The sequence below is a fragment of the Sarcophilus harrisii genome, chromosome X (genome assembly GCF_902635505.1).
Source record: "Sarcophilus harrisii chromosome X, mSarHar1.11, whole genome shotgun sequence".
NCBI lineage: Eukaryota > Metazoa > Chordata > Mammalia > Dasyuromorphia > Dasyuridae > Sarcophilus > Sarcophilus harrisii.
In genome coordinates this window covers 58,604,989-58,631,304 of record NC_045432.1, presented here as the reverse complement: position 1 = coordinate 58,631,304, position 26,316 = coordinate 58,604,989, and the positions used below count along the sequence as shown (strand labels likewise).

Below are 26,316 nucleotides of genomic sequence, written 5' to 3'. Positions count from 1 at the left end.
CCTCATAGCGGCACCATCTAACTCACCAAAAAGCTGTCTACTGATGCCCCTACTTGGCTTGGGTATCACTAATACATTTACACAGAAAAACCTCTGAAGACTTAAAATTAGAGCTTAAAACAGGACATTTTGTCCACGAGAAAAGCCAGTTTGACAGAGAGTCAACTTGGGAAGGTGACTGATCAACACGCTATAGTCTCCAGTGAAAGCAGTAAGCCTATCAACCCAGCCTCTCTACATTGGGGGCAGAGTTCCTGTTATCTGTGCTCCCAACCCAGAAAGAGAGAGAAGTGATCAACGGGCCATTCATTCAGGTCTTTGGCTTTGGCTTTGGTTTTTCGATTCAGGTTCTCCTGGGATAATACAGTTGAAAAGGAATCTGCCTTAGGCAAAGAAAAGGTCCCAGAGTCGGTCAGCAGTTCGCTGTCCAGTTTTTGAACCCCAGGGCTCCTCAGGATCACCAATGGATCCCTCTGTAGCATTTCTCCTCACATTCTGCCAGGAAAATGACCACAGTCTGGGCCACATGTTGTGATTGAGAAAGAGACACGACAGCTCTAATAATGAAGTCTTTAACATTCTCGGTGAGCTGACCAATAGGAAACTGGCCGCCTCAGGGAGCTTGTTGGCATGTCTCGCTGCTCCCTGTCTTAGCCTGGGAATGCCACGGGTCACGTCTGGCTTTCTGATCGGAGTCTATCTGAATCAGGATGGAAGATGATCTCCAGGACTGCCTTGCATTGGGGAGATGGAGGGATTGCCACTTTGGGAGAGCTTACACTGCACCCAGCTTCTCTCATAGGAATGTTATGACATCAGAAATCATTACCTGTCAACTAGAAAGCAGAAGGAGCACCTACCTTTGACCCAGGCGGGGCTGTCAAGCCCAAGAAGGCATACACCGCATTATTTTCTCTGGCTTCAAAGAAGGCATCATAATCCTAAGTGAAAAAGAAGACGGAGAGAATCAGGAGTGCTGAAGAACATGAAGGAAACAAATATGGCAGAGGGGAAGACTGGGCCAATTTGGTGCCCCTGGGCAAGACTGAGATACTCTGTCCTTGCTGTAGAGCCAAGCTTCTTAAATTGTGGGTCACGAACCCATATGGGATCCCTTAACTGAATGTAAGGGTGGCAAAAAATTTGGCAATGGTAAAAGATATCAAACATTCCACCAAAATTTAATTCTTTATGTAAAATAAACAAGCACATCCATCTCATTAGCATGCAAATTTGCTTTCATCTTTAATAACTGGGAAAATTATATGTATGCCAAAGAATTGTTTTTAAAATGAATTTCTTTCTGATTTATTATCACTAAATGTTTGATTTGTATACCCATTTTATACATCTATATTCTCAGGGTCACATAAAAATTTCTCAGGCAAAAAGGGGTCGAGAGTGGAAAAAACTGAAGAAGTTCTCTGTAAAGGAATCTCAATGCTAAAGTGCTAAACTACCAGGAAATACAGCAAAGGGGCAAAGCTCAGGCCCACAGCAGTCCCGGAGGCTTTGGAGGCAAAGCAACTCATAAATGCCTTCCTCCAGCCCATGTTTAATTTCCAGCCAGTTTGGAACCAGCAGCTCAGTTGCATCTTGGGAGTTACAACAATCTCTTAGTGAGCAACAGTTCCCTCTCCCCTAAGCTTACTCTTCCTCCAGGCTGCTTTTTTCCCATTATCCCTCAGCGAAGAAATGTTCACCAGCACCCCAACTACTCTGACCTTCCAAGAAGGCCCTTGGGCAGAGGATGGATCCGGTGGGTGTTGAGTTTGGATCCCAATGGGAGACATCCGGGGACCCGAGCAACAGCAATTAAATGTCTGAGAAGTTAGAAGGCAGGCTAAACGAGGGCCTGGAACACCGAGGATGGCTGAAGATGTGGTTATAATCATCGTTATCCTGCCAGCCCAAAGACCTTCTCCTAAGTGACTGAAATAGTCACCCAAACAAAGCTGTAGGACATAACCCAAATTGAGTCAACCCAGTAAACAAGTGGCATTTTCAGATCTCGCCTGTAATTTTAAAAACTACAGCAAAGCAAGCCTGCCGTTCTGCTTGATTTATTAGAAGCGACAAAGCAGCCCTGATGTGTTTGCTTCTCCAAGATGACCTCTCTCACAGCTTGCCAAGTAGGCCCGCAGCTCCCGCCACACATAATCCAGCCAGTGTTTAGGGCCCCCTGAGGCTAGAGGTGCCTCACCCCAAGAAGAAGCCCAAGTACTCATTACTCTCTTATTCTTGGCTCCTTTCAACAAGGAGGGGCTCGCTTTTGCCACATCCAAAGTTTTCTCAAGAAATCAAGGCATCCATTTATAAGCAATGTATTTCTTCAAAGGCACCCAACCGCCATCAACGCCATCAGTCTTTGTGGGAGGGAGGGAGGGACGCCTCCAGATGTAAAGCTAACTGACTCCTGCCATCAATGGCTCAGAAACAACTCGAGACAAATTGTGGAATTTTATAGGCAGCCGGTCCAACTCATACCCAAAAAGGAATCTGTAAGTAGGCATTCAGTCTCTGCTTGAAGACCTCAAGATAAGGGGTGGGGTTAACCCATTACCTCACCTCCCCAAGCATGATTTGAGATAGCTCAAAAGATGAGGAAAGGCTCCCTTATATCAAGCCTTAGTTTGCCTCTTTGCAACTTGTACCCATTGTCCTTTGAGGTTTAACAGATTAAATCTAATCCCTCTTCTACCTAGAATACCTGACTTGAGAGTAACCTGTACCATTTAAAAAAAAAAAAAAAGGCTTCTCCAGATACTTTGGCCCAGAAGTCAGTTTTTGGTTGACAGTCTCCAAAAGAGCCAACAGACACCACACCTTGGTCTCCAGTAACAACTGTGAAAATAGGCGATTTTCAAGAGAGCTTATTATGTGATCAAACCCTAATCGGGGCTCCTGCTATAGCCTGAGGATCTGGGTAAGAGCCCTTTGTCAGATGCTGGCTACTAAGGGTCACAAATCTAGGGGGACTTGAACCATCCCCCTTCCGATTCTAAGCTTCAGTAGCATTTGAGACATGAGAGAATCAAGGTTTGCTCAAAGAAAAAAAAAAACCTTTTTTGTTTTTCCCACCTGAAAAGGAAGCTGGTGAGCTTTGGATTCCACTAGCACAAGACAGATGGGATCCCCAGGCCTTTCCTAATAACTGACAGACTCTCTTGTGGAAAAAGCCCGGTTATGCCAGCTTGGGCTCGGGCTCTTTCCTGGCACTTCTTCCCCAGTTGCTGCTGCGGGTTGGCAGAGGGGAGAACAAGAACTGCCCTAACCTCACCTCCCCAATAAAGACTGGTGGCAAAGAAGGGTGAGGTTAATGGATGTGAAAACATCCATCTGGGCATACGAACCGGACAGAGCGAGGAAATGAGTCAGCGTGCGAGCTAGTAAGGTGTCCCTTTGTCTCAAGGCCAACGGAGCTTACCTGTGATTTCTCTGCACAGAGGGGCCACTTAACAAATAGCTGTTGAACTAAATGATGTTCTGGCCGCTTCAGAATTATTTTAGGTGTTTAAGTAGTGCCTGTTGACTTGGCTCATGCTCTAGATGGTTCACATATGTCCCTTTTGTGTCTCCGATTAGACTGTAAGCGCCTCACGGGCGGGGCCCATGTTTCAACCTCATCTTATCTCTACCTGCTAGAGTTCAACATGATACCAGGCAGGCACATAGAAGGGTTTAATAATCTCCTAACAATAAAGGGATGTCTGAATGTGAACATGAATAAATGAAATGAGTGAAAGGGGGCAGGGGGAATATCCTAACTTCTAACAGTCCTTTCAATTCTTTATAATGTCACAGGCAAGTAAATATTTGTTGAACTGAACCGAGCAAATTCTTTTAAGCAGCCAATTTAAAAGATCAGTTAAAACAAGAGTGCCATATGGGCCGACTCGGGCCCATGTGCATCACATGCAAAGAACCCAGCAAGACAAAAGAGGAAGATGAACCAACAGAGAGCAAAGGTTTACTGACCAAAATGAACCTGCCTAATCACTAGCTGGGATTAAAACGCAGATCTGTGGAGGCCACAAAACTTTCTCTGGCAATGACAGAGCTGACCTCCATTAAACGATACTGTACCGAGCGGACTCTCTGACCGTGAAGTGGCTCCAGGGGCTCCTGGAGCACTATTTGAAAACTGCCTCCCCCAGATCTTCCAAAAAGGCCTCACTTCAAAGGAGTTTACTACCAGATCACAAACTGTTAGTGAGGCTTCCACAAGAGCAGGTCAGACTCGACTACCCTCATTTTATTTTTGGATGGGGTCACCAGACTGTTGACTGAGAGGAAAAAGGACTTGGTGTCTCACACATCAGCCCATCAAAACCAGTACGTACAAAGAAATGAAAGTCTGATGGCCGACTCAAAGACGAAAAAGATCTCAAAAATCTCTGTAAAAACAACTGTGGATTGTGAGGAAAAATGAGATGGACTTGGAATTGGTTTGGTTTTTTTTGTTTTTTACTTACTTAGAGTAATGAGAAGAGCTGAATCCTTTCCAGGGGCTTCTGCTGTAGACATACCACAAATACAACATCTAGTTGTTCTGACTGGAAGAAATCGGGATGAAGGCTAATAAAGGAAATCTGAGATCAAATCCCTGTCCGATGGCACTCCATTTTCCATGGAGGATTAATGCGTCTGACAGCAGACAGGCCAAAGAAGAATCCGGCCTTCTGAGAGAACAAATAAAGGAGGGGAAAGGAAAAGTACTAGGTAGGAAATGTGCAGAATTCCTGAATTGTCCTTACCCCACGGTATTGGCACTCATTGAAGATCTGAGGGGGAAGTGGGTTCCCTGTGGCTGGACGACTTCCTTCAGGCACGTTTTCACGCATCCATTTCCGATTCTCTTCATTGGCTGCAATATCCTTCTCTTCGAACCCTATCTTGTTCGCTTCCAAGAACCCCAAGACATCTTGCTGTTTCTTCTTGATCTAGAACATAAAGGCCATCCCCCCCCACAAAAAAAATATTACCAATGAACAGACTTGACTTTAGACATGTTGATTTCAAGCCACGTGACAATAGACTAAAAGAATCAGAATGGAGAAGGGAGAGCCAATATAGCCACCCTCCTAGCAGAGAGCCTGCTTCCCTTCTCACATCTACTGACAGAAGGCCTTGAAAACAGGCCCCCAAAGCTTTTTATGAGCCCCAAACTGTTTCACTCTCTTCACACGGCTGACAACCATGAACTGCCTTAAGGAATGGACCTACTACTTGATGAGACAGTCAGACTGCTCAGTTTATTTACAATACAGAATATCTTCAATATAAATGATCCTTGCCCAGCTCTTATACATGCAGCCACATGTTTAGGGTGGTGTGGCCTGCCAAGCGGGCATCATGTGATGCTAATCTTCTCATTCCCTTGTGGGGCTTAAACTGAAGGGACTGCACTGAACAGATGTGACTGAAAACCATACACTCCAGGCACAATTCGGGGTGAAAATTACACAGATTCTTTAACAACTGAAATGTGTATCTCCTACAGGAAAAAAAGACTTTGGGATCACTGCCATCCTCTTTTGGATATGGATGCAATCTGCAAGCGGATGGAAGACTCACCCAGGAATATAAGTCAATCTTTTGGAAGCCCCCCTCCCCCACCGACCCCCGACCCCCAGAACACTAAGCCACTTCTGGCCATGTGTCAGAAGTCTGAGATTTAAGGTACCTTTCCTCCGTGCCCCAGCACAGGGCAGAGCGAGGCAACAATTGCTGCCTGGAGGGAACAGCTGTTTCCCAGCAAGCTACACTAAGCCTCACGTCTGTCGTGCCAAGGGTCAAGTTTCTTTGAAAGAATGGAAACTCACACTGGCTCGAGAATGACTGACAAGGCTTCGGCTTTAGAAAAAAACCAGTGTGAGCGTTCAGAATGCTAAGGGAAGAACAAAACCTTGCCCCCGATGCTGTGGATGACAAATTCAGAGCTACTTTAATGAAAGCGAACGTCAACCAACCACAGAATGGTTCAGGCCCGGGGGGTGACCTCATTTTATAATTGTGCCATTATGTTTTTACAATGAACACCTTAATAAGTCCTGAAAGAGACCGAATGCCGAGAGACAAATGTCTAGAAGCGACTGACAGCAACCACTTTTTGTTACTGTTTGATAGTAGGATATGGTAGAAAGAAAGACTGCAGTATTCATTTAGGGGCATTATTATTGAATGCCTACTATGTGTAAGGTGCTGGCCAAGGTACCAGAAAGCAAAAAGGAAACCTATTACCACAGTCCCTTGCTCTCAAGGAGCTTACAATCTAGATGGACAGACAAGATACTAATATTAGCTAATAAGATAAGGTAATGACGAGGCGCGGCCTGCTGTGGTGACAGATTTAAGTCCTGCCTTTTTCCCAGACAAGCCGGGTGAACGCAGACAAATCACATCCCCTTTAAAGACAGAACATTAAAATATCATTCTCTCAAAAAATATTAATTCCCCCTCTACTGCGCACATTAAAACTCAAAGGAACCTTGTTAATAATCTAAAGCAGGGGTCAAACCCTTAGGTCAGCCTCGACAGAAACTTTCCTTCTCCTCCAAATGGTACTGATTCTTTTCAAATGCCACTTTAGGAAAGTCCACTCCACTTCCAGCAGAGAGGTAGGGTAGAGGAAAAGCATAGCTGTATACTGAGCCGGCTCTTTAAAATTTACCGGGCACAATACGAGCTGGCATTTCATCTCAACAAACACTGGTGGAGGCAAAGTCTAATGTGAAAGCCCTGCCCCCAGCCCCTGGTCTGCTGGCCTGATCCTCAGACTGTTTTAATGAATGTCAGCATGGGACCTTAACTCCCCGGCTTCTTCTTGCTCAACCCAGTCACCATAGCAAGACACAGTTGTTTCCAGCTGTTCATTTTGTGATGTTTTCAAGGGCTAGGTCATAGGCAGCCAGACCCAAACTCTTTCTTCATATCTTCTCCTTATTCTAGCCAAGAGGCCAGAATGAAGATGGCCACAGACCCAGATCCTTTCTTGTCCCCTTGGGATCACTGGACCGCTCCCTCAAAAGGTCCCAAACATCTTCCTGCCACCGAAGAGACCACCTCAAATGCCCCGCTGGCCTTTGTCCCTTATTCTTTTGACAAGGTGTATCTGCAGGGTTTTAGAGTGAGAAAGGATAAAGATCACTTCGTATCGGGATATTATTTGACACAAGAGGAAATGGTGACCCAGAAAGGAGAAATAACTTTCTCAAAGTCATACAGGAAATAAGTTGTTATATACAAACCCCCACATAAGTAGGTGGGATCAAGTGAGGAGGAAAGTTAGTGGGCCCTGATCCTACACACACTGACGCTGGGGAAAGAATGAGAACAGCTGCTTGGAAGAGAATTAGGCTCCAGGAAGCCCGGGCAGCTCCCCAGCCACCCCTAGATTTTGCTTTGGTCTTCAGCTATGCTTCTTCCTAAGTTTGTGTCGTCTGCTCCAGCAACTGGTTTTCCTCTTTTCACAGTGCACTTACATCTCTGCCTAGCTCCCAAGTCGGCCTGCCTTCCCGGTTTTGAGAGGCCTACTTCGTGGTTGAGGCTCCACCCCCTCACCTCCCAGGCAGGGGGAGCCAACCACCATCCACATCCCAACGGGTCCCAAAGGCCGCAGCCATGGTACCCAGCTGAGATACGTGACCCCAAATGCCTCAACTCCCGGTCCTGAAATCTTTCCACCATCACCCACCTGTTTGAGCACACGCTGTTTTCCATTTTCCCATTTAAAAAAATAGAATTCTCTTCAGAACCTAGCAAGGCATAATTAAAGAACATTTGATTCCTAAAATGATACTTAATTAGATTCAGATTGGAAGAAATACATCCCCAAGAACAGTTTGGTATCTCTCACTTTCTTTATAAAGAGCCGCTAAGACCCATGGTGGTTGCAAAATGAAGATCTGCCCATGACATTCCTGGTCCTGATCAGCTCAGTACCGAGGTGACGGTCGCTTTCCCAGAGATCCCTTATGGCTCAAGTGCTCAGGTGGCCAAGACATCCCAAACAGCACGTCGTGAATCAGCCGTGTCCAATCAGTCTCTTGGCCACATGACTGTGCATAGTTGTTTGTGTGCCGTTTCCCCGATTAGATGACTCCTTAAGGGCCGGAACCCCTTTTTTTTGCCTTTCTTTAGATCTCCAATGCCTGGGGCATAGTAGGTCCTCAATAGATTCTTGTTGACTTCACAACCTGACTGTGAGGGAGCTCTCTTGGTACCTTTCCACTATGGTCAGGACCAGCCAGCTTTAGGTGAAGATCCACATAGTACTTGTGGGAGGGACTCCTTCTTGCCTCCAGATCTCTCCTTCACTGATCCTGTAGATTTCTCCTCAAATGATTCATTTCTACAGCTTAATCGCTGCCCTCATCCCCACCTCCCATGGGGACTCACTGAAAATGATCCAGGTAGGAAGAGGGAGAAATCCTGAAGCTTCATAGGTTATGGCCAGAAGGGATCTTGAGAGGGAACCGATCTTGAGAGGCAACCGAGGCCCAGGAAGTCACACTAAAAGTCGCACAGGGAGTGGCAGTAAGAAACAAATCTAAGACTCAAACCCAACTACTTTGACTCCTTCTACCTGACACCTCGGCTGCTGCAGTTTGGCCCGACACGCAACACAGTTGCCAACATGCATTCTGAGGGAAGGAGGCTGGAGAGGACTTCCTGTGTCTGGAGCCCAGGTACTGCCCAAACCTGTGCTTGGTGCCATGAAGTAGGAGGCACAGTCCTAGCCTATGAGAAGGTTCCTATCTCCCTGGGGATATGGGCCACACATCCACCCACAAGAGAGGCAATGACAGGGCCTCTGTCACATGGCCTGACAGCAAAATGAGGGTTCACACAGTCAACTTTCTGGACACAGATCAAACGAGTAGACGGTGTTGATTTCCCTGGGACTCAGACAGCTTGGATTATACTTCTCTCTGATCTAGTCTCCCTTATTTCCTGTTGGTTTTTTCCTTGGTGAGGCAATTGGAATAAAGTGACTTGTCTAGGGTCACACAGCTTAAGTGTCTGAGGCTGGATTTGAATTTAGGTCCTTCTGCCTTCGATGCAGGTGGTGCACTCCACATCCCCCTCCTTTCTGACAGATCTGGTCTGACTCCATGAAAGACTTGGAGCCCTCAATATGCTCGGACTTCAAGCAAGGCTCAAATGAATACAGGAAAGCCCGGAGGGTACAATTTCCTCACAAGTTCGACTGTGAAAATCATCTCTCTCAACTGATGCTGTGGAATTATAATGACGACCAAGTTTGGTATTCAAGGACAGATATGAAAAGGTACCTTCCTCCCTCCTCTGCCGAGGCGGGGGGCTATGCGTAGGAAACACTGCATACGCTATCAGAGTCAGTTGATGGTTCTGCTGCATTCCCCTCAGCCTCCGTTTCTTTTTTTGATCTTTGTTACGAGGGAAACTTACTGAGTAGAGGAGGGGAGAGGAATCTATCTAGAAATGAAGATGATCTAAAAACATAAGAAATCAATAAACATTTTCTTTCAAAAAAGAAAAATGTATCTTTTGTTTTCCCTTGTTGAGAACCCAGGCCGGCCTAGACCAGGGGAAGCCAGGGTTCTGTGCAAGGACTCCAGTCACATTCGCCGTTCTTATTTCAATGTGATAATGACAACAGTAACCCCCATTTAGAAAGCCCTTTGACACTCTAGCGTGCCAGCTGAGCACAATGCCGCTTATTCTTCCAAATAAGCTAGGGAGGGATGGCAACCACCACCTGATGTTGGTCCTAGCCACATAGGAAAGGCACCAGAGTGCTCCCTGATGGGCAAAGATGGCAGCAATGGTCCCATGTGCCATCCACAGAAGTAACCCCTCAAGGGCACAGTACCCAGAAGATGGGCAAGGCTTTGGGCATCAGCTGGGGGCCATGTGATTGCTACAGGTGCAGAGAGGGGGTTGGACTGGTATTCCTGTCAACGTTCTAGAAAAGTAGGGAGTTGGCCAGCAAACATCTACACAGTTTGGATTCAACTGAATGGAGGGGACAAAATGGCTACTAAGTGATTTTCATTGAAGTGTAGAGATATCAGGGGTCCCTAGAACTCCAGAAGTACGTAAGGAAAAGTCCTAACAAAGAATATGGCACCTGCATGCATCTGACGCTACTGTGGATGGGGGAGGATGAATGGCCACTTAAACTATTTTCACATATCTGACAAGTGAATTGGGGGAAAGGGAAATCACCAGATGTTCTCATAACAATTTCAATGATTTGTCCCAAGTAAGGGCTATACAAAATGAACACTTCCCAGTGATTTCTCCTCTTGTAGTCTAGGTTTTCTTATCTGTAAAGTGGGGATAACAGTATCTGTAATGCCCACCTAGATTTATGGACTATCAGGACTACGGTAGGTCTTGTATCATATTACAACACGACACATGATCATGATCCACAACCAAGACGCTCTACCCCAGCAACTCTCCAAGATTCTACATTACAAATTACTGGTATTGGGAGAGGACATTTCCTCAGTGGAGATCTTCAACAGAAATGAAATCACAGGTCTAGGCAAAATCTATACCGGGCTTTGAAGATCACTTCTAATCCAACCTCTTCAGCACCCAGCATCTCACAGAGAACAGCAGTAAGGAGTGGCCACTTGGCCAAGGTCCCACGACTGAGCAATAGCAGACGTGGGGTTGAAATCGAGGTTTCTTTGTGCCCAATCTAGAGCTCTGTCTGTTTTAGTGGGCACCCATCCTCGCCAGGAAGTGGAAGGAAGAGTGGGCCATCATGGTCATTGGAGCCAACATTGGTAACAGGTACCAACGTACACAATCGAACCCTGTGACTAAATCTTGTGGCTTTATGGAGGCCAAGTGGCAAAGTGAAAAGCATGTGACCTACAGGTAAGAATCGTGACTCCACGATTTAGCAGGTATATGGCTCACTGGGAGTTGCTTCCCTCAGTTTCCTCATATGGCAACCTTTCCAGTTCCTTCCTCACTGGGTTGGTAGGGAAAGAAGACAATCAACTCTAAAGCACTACAGCAATATGAGTCAGGCTCCTAAAGTGGCAGGAAGTTATATATGGTAATTCACCCCAGCCTCTGAATCCTCACCTTAGAGCAACATATTTCTGTCTCTGTTAGACTTTGCCCCAAGAAAATTGGAATGTTCTCCAATCTGCCCCCTTCTCCTCCCATCAGCTGAGACAGGGGCCAACCTGAATGGGACAGGACCAAAAAAAGCAGCACTGAAGACAACTGCTGGGCTCCTACTTCTGGTCCCCTTGATTACCCAGAAAGCCTTGCCATATTTAGACAAGGCAAAAAAAAAAAAAAAAAAAAAAAAAAAAACCCACACGAATACTCCAACAGACTGATGTGAAGTCATTGGACAAGCAGATAAGCACCAAATATGGTAGCTAAGCTCTCCTGCTTGCAACAGACACTGAGAAAGAACATTGTAACCCCAACCTCAAGCTAGTACTGCTTAAACCACAAGCTGACTAGTAAGCAATCAATCGAAGGGCATTAGTGTTAACAACCCACATCCAGGGCCCAGCCCATCTGCCCAGCTCTACAGCCACTTGGCTTGTTTCTTTTCCCAGGAGGCGGCTGTGCAGGAGCCAAGACGATGCAATGGAAAGAGCTCTGGGATGAGTGTCAGGACACCTGGTTTCCAGCCCCAACCCCTAGCACAAACTTGGAAGGGATGTCGGGCATTTGGGCATAGCCCAAATGGCAGGGGGCTACGGGGTGGGTCAGGCCAGATGGTTTAAGGATCCTTCTAATGACACACCTCTGAGACTAGAAGCCCTCACTCTCACCCTGGGGAAACTCCGGAGGAGCCCGAGACCTCTTCTGGAAGCAAAGGTATAAAAGGTTCCACAAGGACATTAGGTCATTTCCATCAACATGGACACCCTCCCATAAACGTGGCTTGGGGCTCTGCCCCACCTCCATAGAGAGTAGTCATGAGTTGTGGCAACCAAATGCATCTTACAGAGTAGAAAACTGAAGTTTTTCCTTACATCAAGCCAGAATCTGCTGCTTTGCCACTTGGACCAAATGATGCCCTGTGAAGGCCTGTCCTGAGGAAACCTTGGCTCCCAGTACTTGAAGAGGCCTATCATATTCCCCTTACAACTTCTCTTCTCCAGGAAAAAGCTGCCTAATCCCTTCCTCTGGACTTCACAAGGCCCAGTCTCAACCTTACTGGCTAGGCTCCCTCAGATGTTCTCCAACATATCAACGTCTTCCCCAGAATGTGCTTTTCAAAACTGAACACAATGTATTAGATGCGGTCCAACAGCCAGAACCGCAGACCACCACGATGACTTGCTTATTGCAGCCCAAGATCACAGGAGCATTTTGGGCTCCCTCCCACCATATACTGCTGACTTCCGTTGAGCTTATGGTCCACTGAAACCCCAGATCTTCAGCGACAGAACTACTGTCAGGCACTATCTCCCCCACCTCATACTCATGAGAGTATGGCACTTTACATTTGTCCCCATTAAATATCTCGGTGGCCTCGGCACAGATTGTGACATACATTTTTGGAAAGGCCATTTGCAAGATTCTGATTTTCTTGACTATAAGTGTTTGTTTTTTTCAACCGTGAGGGGAGAGAAGAGAAAATCTACTTTTGTTCATTGAAAAAATAAAATTAAAATTTTGAAAATTTCATTTGAAGAGATTTGGCCCGGGATTCTAGCCTGCTGAGATCGTTTTTGGATCCAGACTCTGTGGCTCCAGATGGTAGCTATCCCCCTCTCCCTGGGTTTCTATCATTTAGGAAGCTGATAAGCGTGCCAGCAATGCCTTTATCCAAGTCACTAATAAAAAGGTTAAATAGCATAGGATGGGGCACAGAACTCTTGGGCACTTCACTAGAGTCAAGCGACCATTAAGAATTTCTTTGCTTCTGGCCATTCAACTAACTGAATTGCCCTAAATCTCCTTTTGCCTAGCTCACACCTTTTCATCTTTAAGAGAGAACATGGGGAACAATAACATCTGTCAAAGGCTTTGCTAGAATCTGTAACATTCTTCTCATCTACTAGTCCAGTAATACGGTTAAAAAGGAAAAAGAGGGGAGGCTTATATGACCCATTTCTGAGGAAGTCCTGACGACTATGATCACTGCTTCCTCCCCTACTCTGCCCTCCCCTCCCCTTCCCTTGCCTCCTTCTTCTCCTCCCCTTGTTCCTCCTTTGCCCTTATCTCCTTATGTCACTTCAAGCAGGAAGTGCAGCAGCCACTCATGGGTCCAATCCCACCGCTGATCAGCATGGAAGCTTTGACCTAGACCATTTTCCCAACCAGAGCCTGTGGGTCCTCCTTAGAAAGTCTGACAGCCCTCTACTTATGCATTCAGTGTCTTGGTGCCAGATTTAGAGCAGAAATGAAATTCATTTTAGTACCACTAACTCTGAACTCCAAACCTCATATAATCCACCAGTCTCAGCCTCAGAAGCAGCAGGGATCGTAAATGGACACCATCGTACCTGGCTCTGCTTCTTTTTCTAGATCCAAACTCAACATCTCTTCAATAAGATCCTAAAACCTTACTAATCATCCTAGTCAAGACTGGAGACCTGATTTGCAAACTCGATTTTCTTCCCCTTGAGGCAAATCAGGACTTTTGGTCTTCTTCAGGGCTCCAGTATTTCTATGATCCTCCATGATCTTCACACCCACTGGTTCTTTCTGTACTTGGGGGCCGTTCAATGACTACACTTGAGCTTGCTGAAATGACATCACGGGGCAGGTGAAAGTTCTCTCATTCTCTCCTCCTTTACTAACCTCAGGAATCAACTCCCTGTTGGCTATCTTGGCTCCCTTCTACCCACTCCAAAGATTATTCTCTTTGGCAGAGAAAACAGAAGCAAAATAATAATGGGACAGCCCAGTTTCCTCTCTGGAATCAATTCTTATTATCCTATAAATGCTAAGCAACACACTTAACCATACTCTGATCCTCATCTTTTCCTCAACACAATTTTGAATACCCACTCTTGGTTGTCTTTGGCTTTCCTTTGCAGTTTCAACTCACTCTGAGCTCTGGAGGTGACACTATTCTTACTGGACCAGGCCACTTTTTTGTATTCATCTTTCATTAACTGCTCCTATTTCCACCTTCTGTTCAAGTCTTTTAAAAATCTAAGCTTCTTAATGAGTACCCTATGTATCCACATTGGTTCCTTTAGACACCACCTCCCTTTTCTTACATAGCAACTGCTTCTCCTTGGGTCTTCAGAATTTCATTCTTGAGTGCTTTCTACCCAGCTGTCTTTACCTATAGAATTTTTGTACAAAGGTTCCCAAACTATCCTATGTCCAAAGCCTTTGAAATGTGCTATTCTACAATCGCAGTGGTTCTCAAATTTTTGTTTTCAGTATCTTTATTCTATTAAAAATGATTGAGGATCTCTCCAAAGCATTTTTGTTTATCTGGGTTATATTTATAGACATTTACCATATTGGAAATAAAAACTATTTTTGAATTTGTAGACCCTCTAAAAGGGTTTCAGGGATCCCCAGGATTCTCTAGACCATACTTTGAGAACCACTGTTCTAGAGTCTAAAGGGAATTTACCACTCCCTTATCTCACGCAATTTCATTTCCCCCAAGGCTCCTATTGTTTCCACCCCAGTTACCAGTTCCTCTGAGAATCAGATCCAGAATATGAGTTCTTCTACCTTTTGAAAGGTGGAATTATCATTCAAGAGAAGCCTTAGATGTTCTACTTTTGACCAAATAGCTGAAGTCTTCCATCACTAAGACGTCATTACCTACGTGCGTGGCTTCTAAGAGGGAGTATGCATAGAAAATTAAGTTCTGGGCATGGAGTCAGATAGTTCTGAGTTCAAATTCTGCTCCAAAAATTGACTATTTTTGCGATCCCTCAAGTCACTAACCTTTGGTTTCCTCACTGCAAAGAAAGGATAATAGAAAATCTCAGAGGGTTTTACTGAGGATCAGATCAGACAACGATAGATACAAAGTAGTCTCTAAACCCGAAAACATTATATGAAAGTGAGTAGTTGTTATTCTTCTCTGTTTCATCAAATTTTCCTCTAAACTTTGCTATCCACCCAGAAGCTGAGCTCTCATGGAACGGGAACTTCCTTTTTCTAGTTGTATTCCCTATCCTTAGCACAGTGCTTGGCACAGTAAACACTTTCTCATTCCTCCATTCGCTCAGTCCCGGTGGCTTGTGGTATATTCCAGTGACGATACCGCTTGTTTCTGTTTGCATCGATCGGTAGCCAAATGCTGTCCACCATGTTTCCCCTATCTTGTTCCTGGATTTCTGTCACATGAGTATACCTTGTTAATATGGAATTCAATTCCAATTCCCACCCTGCCCCATCCCCCAGCCCTTTTCCCTAACTGGTTCCTTCTGACTCAAGGGAAGGTCCTTACTTCCAGCTCTCTTTCTACTGCACTAAGTCCCAGGCCTACCTCACAAACTCTCAGTAATGCTCACTCCTTTTGCATTAGGAGCTGGAGTTCACCTTGCTCTTACCTATACTCCGTCACGTTTGGATGCCTAAGGCAATGACTATTATTGTTGGCATCTTTCTTGAATTTTAGACATTTCTAAGGCTATTCTGCCTAGACCGTAGGTTAGACTACTCTCTGTGGTACCTAGCACATTTTCTAGCAGCCCAAGTAACAGAGCTTAATGTGTTTGTGAAAGTAACAGAGAGTCGATAATGTATTTGTAGAAGCTATTTGCAAATGTATGGGGCCTGTTCATTTTGGCAGAGATAGAGCATTCGGCAGATGCACATGATTTTCTGGTTCTATATCCAGATCAAGGAAGTCCCCTATCACTACTTTATCATGGTTCAGTGTGTGCCAGGCTTGTGATTGAGAGACTTCTACATTTCACCCAGGCTTCTGCATTAGCACAGGAAAATTTCCATTCTGTAAAAATATAAACATGACCTCCCCTAGTCAAAAGCCTTAAAATCCAAGTCGATTCAGTAAGCATGTGCTCAGTGTCTAGTAAATGCTTATAGCGCACAGGGGTAAAAGCGAGTTTGGTTTTTTCTTCTCAGCCCCCAGACATTCAAGCTTTGAAGTGGGCTTTGCAACTCATGCATAAAATGGCTTCCACCTAAACGGAAACACCGAGATTAGTATAACTTCGTTTCACTGTTGTTCTTTCCTGGACCAAATATTCTTTATTAAATTAAGTAGCTACACCGATTAGACAATTCTCCTCAAAACAAAAAAGGGTTTTTTTTAAAACCAAGGCTAGAGAATGGACAACAATTCATACATCTTTTTCAGAACATTCATTTCAACTCACCAGATGTTTATTATGCATCTGCTCTGTGCATGCAGATAATTACCTGCTCCGACACTTCCCACATCAAGCCCATAACAGCTTATTTACAGAGGCAGCTAGGTGGCTTACTGGATAGAGCACTGGAATTGCTAGACTAGAGTCGGGAAGACCTCAGACATTTACTAGCTGTGTGACCCTAGGCAAGTCACTTCACCCCTGTTTGTATCATTTTCCCCAACCTTGCAAAGTTGTCACGAGGAACAAATGAGGTAATCTTTGGAAAGTGCTTAGCGCAGTGCCTGGCACATAGTAGGTGCTAGATAAATGCTTATTCCTCTGATATCACCTTCCTGATCTCCTTACAATAATCCTGTAAAATAAGTATAATCAGCCTCTATTTTTTAACAAGAAGAAACCGGGGCCCAAAATAAGAACCAAAGTGATGCCACAGTTTTATAAATCTTCAGTGGAAAGGATTATCGAAAGCCCAAACTCCTCTTTTTACTGAAGTAGAAGCTGAGGTCCAGGGAGACCGAGGGACTTGGCCAAAGTCATACAGCAAATAAGTGGTTCAATCAGGATCGAAATTCAGTTCTTCCATTTCTAAGTTCAATATTTCTTCCATAACACCATTCAACTGCCTATTTGCCCCCGAAACCAGGGGAAGTCCAAGGAAATCATGAAATCGGCCAGATTAAGGAAGTCATTGAGGAATGTACCAAAAGTCCCTCACATCATTCTAAGAAGGCTCGCTTGTGAACACACATACACCTACACACACACACACACGCACAGGCACACACCGCAGATGAGCTAGTTCCCAAATGACTGAAGTTGAAAACATTTTCTTTCCTATTCTTTGTTCCAAGTGAAAACCACTCTGTGTTCCAGTCAAACTGGCCTCTCTGTTGTTCCTCACTCACAACATTCAATCTACTATCTCTATGCTTTTGCACTTGGCTGTTCCCCGTATCTAGAATCTACTCCTGCCCTCACTGCTCCGTCCTTAGGACCCCCAGCTCCCTTCAAAGCTCAGTTCACAGGCTACTGGAAATTCATCCTGATTTCCACCCCTAGCCCCTATCCGACTGCTAGCACCTCTCTTTGTATTTCTATTTGCTTCATACATATTTCATATTTACTTACATGTTTATATGGTATCCATAGCCCCCCATTACTCACCCCAAAAAAGAAGATTTAACTCCTTAACAACAAGGTTTGTTTCACGCCTAGCACAATGCCTGGTATATAGCAGGTGCTTAATGCTAAAAACATGATGACTTACTGAAGGGAATAGACTTGATTTTTTTTTTTCCATTTTCAAACTCAGTCAGTTAAAAGCCCTTTTATGGGGATGGGGGGCAAAATTGCTGTATTTTTTCAAAATCACCTTTTCAGTTAGACTTTTTAACTAGATATTAATGTTGCTATTCACCCCATTAGCCTTAACAGAAGCAGAAATGGGATTATGGAAAGAGAAGTGGAAGCAGGTATTTTTCAGATTAAAGTAATTCAGCCCAATTTAGGCCTGTTGCTAATGGAGAGCACAAAGCAGGGCCTCCAACCTTATACCACAAAGTGAAGGGGTCTTCACTGACCATAGAGGAAAACAAGTTAGATCTGCAGTCCCAGACCTGAAGGATACATTCATTCTCTAAAATGGTACCAAGTTCCCCAAGCTGCTCAAGGTTTCACTTCAATTTATTCCAAAGTCTGGACATTTGCCTATTAAAACCACTGATGACCGATACCTTGCATCAATGGAAGGATTACACACACCAATGAAATGAACAGATCCTGAAAGAAATGGCTATGCGATAAACACTCAGCCACTGTCCACACCTCTCACCTGAGTGATTCAGAAGCCTGTCGAGTTTGGGGAGACCAAGAACAGTTGGCGTTCCTGTGACCCTTGGAGATTCATGAAATCGCTTTGTATCCATGATCTCATTTAATCCCAAGGGGTGGGTGCTACAGATATTAGTATTCCCCCATCGTACACATGAGGAACCAGGGTCATACAGCTAGTGAGTGTCTATGAGAGGACCACAGGGTCAGAGGCTGAATGACATATGGCAAAGCCAGAAATTCATCATTAAGTGATTGCCAGGGGGTAGCATCTTAAGCCATTGAAAAAGGTTCAAAAAAGTTCTTACTTTGCTCAAATAGATCCAGGACCCTTTAAAACTTTTAGCTGGCCATAAGGGAGTCACGATGAGCCTTTCCAAAAACTTCTTTGTAATTAAATCCTCCTGTAGTTCTACTCTGACATATCTCCCCTGTGTCCAGTATGTGGTTCTAAACATAGCAGGTGCTTAATAACTGTCTGTTACTGCTCCCATTGCCATCATCCGAGGACCAGACTACCCAAGAAGTGGAGAGGCCCATCACCACAAAGATTGCCATAGAGGATATGTTCTTGCGCTATAGTTAGACTAAGGCACAGATGGGTTAATATGAAAGGGTTGCTATCTGCTCCTGTGGAGGGTACAGCTCCTTTAAGCACTAAGCAAGTAACTATCTAGCCGAGATTCTTCCATGTCGATATATCTTTTTAATTGTCTGAGAGATACTAATGAGGCCAAAGTCGTGGGTTTTGTTCCAGATACTTTCACACAAAGAGAAATGCTATTCACAACTCCAGAATACACCCTGAACCCCGAGAGCACCTTGGTCACAGACAACTCTGTAGTACTCCTGAAAAACTGCCACAAAGCCCACCCCATCTGGACAGAGGTTGAAAGGAGACTGTCCTCACCAGTCAAAGGGGTCCCCAAAAATCAATGTGAATTTGCATACCCTAAAAGTAAAAATGGGAAAAGTGATGCTCTTATGAAACCACCCCATCCCTACCTCCAGCAGTCTTGTTCAGCTGCAGTTGAGATGGTGATATTTCATTACAAAAGAAACAAAAGGGTTTTTTCCCCTTTTGGGGGGAGCACCAGGGACCCAATGCAAATCTCTAGGCCCTAAGAAAGGGTCAGCTGCCCAAGGGTTTTAAGTGGGCACATTGCAGACCGACACTCCAGATGGACTCCCTGGCTCCAGCCAGGAAGGCATGTGCCAAAACATCCCACTGGAGACAACCAATACTTCCTGCATATCAGGCCAGGTAGCTAACAATCCATGCAATTTACCTAAGCCAGTCAAACCAGCTCAGTGAAAAGAGGGGAACCCCCAGTTCACATTTGAGAGAGGGTGGCCTTGTCGGTAACTCTAAGGTTTGCCTGCAACCATAATGGGGGGCCACAACTGCCGACGGCATTGAAAGCCCCCCCGTGGCTGCTTTCCACAACCTCTGCCAGCATTCCCAGGGCAAAACGCTAGTCTTGTATCTGAAACTCATCTGATCATAAAGGCAGGGTTGGGTGATGAAAGCCTGCCATTTCATCACAAACCTGTTGGAGTCAGGTAATATGCTAATGCAATTAAAGAAAATGTGCCCAGAATCCTGAAGGATGCATCTCCCCCTTCTCTCCCACTTGCTTTCGGGAATCCCCTCTCTACACAGAATCATTTCCGCAAATAATCTCCGTTTTGCATTTCTAGCTTCTACCACTGTAAAATTCCAGGTGTGCATTTGCACCAAAGGCCTGTGATGAAAAAGAATGATGTCACTGGAAGATCCTGGACCAGCTGGAAGGAAACAATTTCCTTCTATAAACATGACGGTGTGTTGTAAGCATTTCTGAAAGTTGGTCTTGATTTAGAAAACGACTTATTTGGAGCCACACAAATTAGGGCTCCCCTGAAAAATACCTCTTTCTAGACCGGGGCAGTTCCTCTCCAGAGGGCCTTATTTCTAGGAAGCTCCATCTCATTTGTAATGATTTGGGGATCTTTTACTCAGGTATTATACAGTGAAACTTCTAATATCTGGTGTCCCTATTCAAAAGGCAGAGCAAGTAAAAGTGCTTTGATTTTCTCAATTATAAGGATTAATTTAACAATTACTAAAAGAAAATGGAACCAATGAGATGAGAGAGGAGTAAGAAATCACAAATGCCAACCCTAACCCTAAATGGCAGTAGAATCTCAGCAGTAGAAAGGTTGAGCAGCTGCTAAGAAAGCCTATACCTGAACAAGGGGCCCCTCTACAATATACCAGACAAGTAGCTGCCCAATCTTCACATGAATAACTTTGGGAATGGGAGAATCATAACCTCCTCTTATATTTCTGAATGGTTCTCGTTATAATCTTCCTTAGATTGAGTCAACATTTGTCTCTGATTCATCTTAGCTCTGCCTTCTGGAGCCAAGAAGACCAAATCTGATACCTCTTCCGCATAATGACGTTTCCATGTGACATCGCACTTGGACGTGACTATCATGTCCTCCGACCCCAGTTTCTTCAATCAAGTCTCCTGTCCAATCCACGGGAGTACAAAGAAAGCAAAAACACAGTCTCTGCCATTAAGGAGCTCATATTCAAATAGAGGAGTCAACATGAAAACAACTATACATTCTGAAAGTGTCTGATCAGATCTGTGCTCCGGGAAGATCATTTTGGCAGCTGAATGGAGGATGGACAATTGGTGTATGAGGAAACCTGAGGAAGGGATACCAAACAGAAGGCTATTTAAATAGTCCAGATGAGAGGTAATGGGTAGCAGCTGTGTGAAAGGAAAGGGAGGCACAAGAGAGATGTTGCGAAAGACTAAATGATGAGATTTGGCCACAGATTAGATATGTGGATTGAGTGCAAGTGGGGAAGAGAGGATACCACCTAGATTGTGGACCTGTGAGAATGGTGGTGCCCTAGACAGTAACGGGGATGCTGAGAACAACAGAGGGTGGGGGAGAGATGAGTTACTTTTGCAACATGTTTAGTTCTCACTGTCTATGGGAGATCCCATTTGAGGTATGCAAGAGAGAGGTAGAGATGCATAAATGTAGTTTAAAAGACAGAAACTAGGGATGACTATGGAGAGTTGAAAAACATCTTAATGGAGATACTGACTGAACACACGGTGGCTGATGAACTCACTGGTGCCTTTAGAGAAAGAAATTTAAGTTGGATAATGGGTAAGAAGAAAGATTAACAGAGGTTTAGAGAGGTATCAAACTTACCTCTTACCCTTACCCACAAAACTTCCTAGTGCAGCTTGAACCAGATCAAAATGTTAAGTGGAAAAAGTTTTTAAAAATTAATACAAGTACAAAGCAATAGAGATAATGTAAATTTGTGGTTTTCTAAGTCAATATGAAGCCAGGAAGGATCCATTTCTATGTAAGTTTGAAATTTTTGGTTTAAAAGACCATGAGAGAAAAGAAAGTGGTGTAGCCATTAAAGAGAGGAAAGATAGAGGATCATCACAAACTGGGATGGGAGGATGAAGTGAGAGTTTTAAAGGCAAGAGAATGGTTTACACTGGTAAGGAAAAAAGACCACCTTTTCTTGGAACACAGAAGTGAAGGAACATATCTGAGTGATATGAAATGAGAAGGAAAAAAGGGCTCTCATCAAATAGTCCATTTTTTCCCACTAAAATGAAGCAAGGTCCTCAAGTGAGAGGGACCGGGATCTCTGTCCAATGAGATTTGAGGAATGATGAAGCCATTTGGGAAAAATCACTATCGCAAGGAGGACATGTATCACCTAGGTGAAAATGGATCAATTGTTTTGCTGCAGTTAAGATTATGTACCTTAGATTTGTCAAGGATCTAGTCAGAACAGCTTCATGATTTTTTTTTTTCTGTCTCCATTCAGTAGCATGTGAATAGAAGCAAAGGAGCCCCTTGGTGGGAAGTATTTCAAGACTGAGATTTGGCAGTGTTGATAGGATAAGTGGGTAAGGGGTTAGACTGTAGAGTATGGTGTTGAATTGAACTGGGTGCACAGAAGAAAGGAAAACATAGGGAGCATTGAGGTGTTAGCCTGGGAAAGAGCTGAGGACTTCAGGGATGGGAATTCACAGAGGTCCTAAGGAGGAAAGGAGGAGAAGAGAGGGAGGGAGGAAGGGAGAGAAAAAGGAAGACAGACAGAGCTGATAAAAAAAAAAGATTATTAGAAAAGGAACTTCAGAATTTGTGAGCATGGAAGTGAAACACTTGTGGGCGACTGGCAAGATCCCCTTGGATGACCATCTCTATGTGTAGCTGAGGTCATGGGAACTGAGCAGAATGAGGAAGTGAAAAATCTGGGTGTTGAGAGAATATCAATATATACGGTGAATTCCTTTAGTATGAGGATAGGACTTGGGATGGAGAAAGCCTATAAGCTAAGCAATGAACTCTCACTGAGAAAAGGAGAATGTCCTGGCAGTCAGACGATAATAGCTATTAGAATCTTGATTGGGTGATAAATTTGGATTGAATCAACGTGAAAGGAGGAGGGATCGTTGAGTGACGGTGGGGAAAGTCTGGAAGTAGGAGTGGAAAAAGAAAATAAGGTCAGTCTGCTATGGCCTGTTCTTGATGAAATTATGCTGGCTCTTTGTGATCATGACTTTCTTATCCAGACATTTATAAACCTTCCCTTATACCATCTAGAATTCTACAAGGAATTCAATTCAAACTCATTGACCCATAGTTTCCAGACTCCATTCTGTTCCTTTTTTTTTTAAAGCGACATTGGCCCTTCTCTATTTCTGTAATACTTCCTATGATTTTTCAAAGATCATTAACAAGAGCTCAACAATCACAGTTGACAATTCTTTCAGTGCCATTCACTTGCTGGGGTACTTGAGTTCCTCAAGGGCAGGGAGGTCCACACTTAAGTCCCTGCTTATCTTGGATTAAAAACTGCATATGCTTGTCCCTGTATATATTGGTTTCCCCCAAAAGAGCATAAGCTCCTGGAAAGTTGTCTTCCTCTCCCCAGTGCCTGACACAGAGCAGGTGCTTAAGAAATATTCATCAGCTTAACGCCCTATTGACCATTTTCCTTCTATCCTTTTTAGCCCAAAGATCACTCTTCTTGGCAGAGAAAAAAGAAACAAAATGAAAAATGAGTAGTGCCATCATTTAACTTCTTCAACTTTCCAAAGTGCTAAACCGGATGCTGGTACATCTGTTGTGGGAGCCAACATTTCAACCTGGAGGCCAATTTCTGTCCTGAAAGACAGGAGCTAGCTCGATTCTAGGCTAGGTCCCATGATAAACTAGTGGGTGTTAACACGCATAGTGTGACTCAAGAGTGAAAAGAAATTTTCCACCTAAGGTATGACCCAATGACCTGAAAGTTGACTAATTTGTTGAAAAATGCCTAGGTGCCCTAAGCAATTTTATTTACATGACACAGGTAAAGATTTTATTCCAGAAGACAATATTCTACCCCCCTGACTTAGCAAAGAATCAAAGGCAACCCAGCGGGGCCAAAGATGACCTTTCTGAAGCGTGGGCATGCTTGTTAGCAGTATCCTATAGGCAGTCTACCCAAGAAGTCAAATGATGCCTCTGTTGGCTTCCTGGGAGACAAAGAGTTTCCTGGCAGATTTTTGCAATTTTTAAACAACTCCGTGCCAAACAGCATTTAAAGTTTCTTTATTACAGAACTCCAAAACATTTTACCTACAACTCAGTGACCTGACCTGTGAGGGAAGATAGAAATAGAGAGGCCTCCTTATTCCTCTAAAAAAATAAATGTGCCTTTATTGAAATCTGGGACAAGGACAGCAATATAAAATAATTAAAAAGTGAGCTCCCGTTCATTATTGAAAATAAGAAATGGCGAAAAGAGGACAAAATATCTACCTCCCCCAAAGGTTAATGCTACATGTGTCAGCAATCTACCCACTTCATGAAGTGCTCGGCACTGTTGGGAACAGAAAAACGGAACATGCTGCCCAACCCTTCGGGAGCTTCCAACTTACCTGGTCCCTCCAAGTTCACTGTGTCAGACTCACTTGCCAGCTCCAAGGAACCATGATTTCACTGATCTTGGTACTCTTTCCCACTACAACCTAGCTAACAGTCTTCATGAGTTTAGATGACCCATGATGTCACCACCAACCCCTTCGATGTGCTGATGAGCCATTCTGGACGTAGTAGGGCCTGTCTTCAAATGATAGATGTCTAAGTTCAACGTCAAGTCCATAGGCTAGACCTTCTTAACTTGGTATGACTTCAACAATCACCTCCACACCATGATGAGTAGAACATATTCTTCTCTCACACACCACTGGGCATATGTACATACTTGTGAGCTGCAAGTGAACTTTTTGGATATCTACATGTCGCTAGAGGGAGGGATTCGGAGCTCTGACTTCCTAGATACAGTCAGCTCCCAGGGTGGCAAACTTCCTTCACCAGTGCAGATCAACAGGTCTTGACCTACAAATTATATGCTCAAAGTGTTGCTTAGTTCATTGAGAGATTAAGAAATGTGCCCACAGTCGTAAAATGAGGAGGCAGCAGAGGTAAGAAGATCAGCCACTAGATCATGCTGCCTGCCATAGTTACCAATAAAACTTTAGGACAGATTATTTCCTTCTCATTCATCCTAGAAACATGTATTCAGTACCTATTGTGTGGGGAGCACAGTTGTTTAGTGCTAGGGGATATACTAAGGTTTACATGGAGTTTATGATGTGCTAGAGGAAGAAGACAAAATAAGACACATTCAAATAGCTGTCGTGCACAATATTAAATTGGGTTTTTTTTTTCAATTTTTAGCTCATTGCGTGATTGAGTCACTTTTCAAGAGGCATATGCACCAGAAGTTACAATTCTGAGTTATATTTCAAAAGGTTTGTGCAGCAGGATCTATGGCCTTTATCTGCGAAAAGCAAAAACTCTAAAGTACTGTGGTGAAAATCCCTTTCATCTAAGCTCCAAGAACACAGTTTGAGTGGTTCTTTTCATTTGAAATATATATTTGTTCCCAATGCTCAAGCCTTTTTTTTTTATCCTTCAGCAAAAATTGACTGAAAGAAGCATTCATGTCTCTTACGTTTCCATTCCAGGATGGAATTCAGCTTTATAAAAGAAAATGGATTTTTAAAAAGACTAGAATCAAGTTCATTGAAAAGTAACTAAAGTGTTTTTACCAAATTGTTTAGCAGGCTCGGATATTTTTGTTTGCTTTTATCACTGATTTGATATGGAGAGAATAAAAAGGAATTTTTTAAAAGAAGAATGCAACTAAGAGACCTAATCATTGTACGGCTTCTCAATGCCCCCCACGTATTAGTTTCAGTTGAGTAAGTAAGTGGTATACTTCAAAACCTATATATCTCTGTCAATGGCAATGATGTGGGCTAAGTGATGGTAACCCTCTCTAGATGTTGAGGTGTGGGCTGGACAATAGAACGGATCCTCTCCTTAGAAAGATGCGAGTTCCATCAAGCAGATTGAGAACTGACTGAGTAATTACATCCAAAGAATATTCAGTAATAAGGCCCTCTCAATCAGAAGGGCAGCCTCAAGCACTAGGCCTCAGGCGTGGTTGTTTGGTATTGTATTTTTTAAACATTTTTATCAGTGTCTTGAATAAACATCCTCCATATCAAAGAGGTAATGATACAAAGCATAGCTTACCACTGGGAGATGGAAAGGAAATGCCCAAATATCTCTACCAGTTGCAACATTGTGCTGAACCTACTAAGATAAAAGCTCACAAGAAGTGGATTTTGGAAAGGCTTACACTCGGGTTCAAAAAAATCCACTCCCCAATATCATACACAAAACACATACACGAGGCTAGGCTGGATGGCCTAATGGGAAAAGAGCTGGGCTTGGTGTCACCAAGATCCAGATTCAAATCCTAGGTCAGATACTTCCTAGCTGTGGAATCCCAAGCAATCTCTTCCTCATTTGTAACAACAACAATAGTAATTAATAACAGCTGGCATGTGTGTGTGTGTGTGTGTGTGTGTGTGTATCTGTAAAAACAGGATAATAACAGCACTTATCTCAAAGGATAGTCATTGGGAAGATCAAGTGAACTAATGTGTGTAAAGTACTTAGTAATCCTTAAAGAACTGTTCAGATGTGAGTTATGATTATTATGATGCAGCAGCTCATCTGATCAGAGAGGGGTTTAGCAGGCCACAATGTGAGTCAACCGTATAACATGTCCAATGGAACAAATATG

At 43.9% G+C, this 26,316-nt stretch overlaps 1 protein-coding gene across 1 annotated transcript in view; it reads right to left on the bottom strand.

Moving 5' to 3' along the window:
• Window positions 1-26,316, bottom strand: part of SH3BGRL (SH3 domain binding glutamate rich protein like) — an 87,465-nt gene that overhangs the window by 9,294 nt on the left and 51,855 nt on the right. The window contains exons 2-3 of the mRNA XM_031944629.1: window positions 4,758-4,943; window positions 861-941 (exon numbers count right to left, since the gene is read on the bottom strand). Of these exons, the coding sequence (XP_031800489.1) occupies window positions 861-941; window positions 4,758-4,943 (267 nt within the window). The remainder of the gene's footprint in view (window positions 1-860; window positions 942-4,757; window positions 4,944-26,316) is intronic.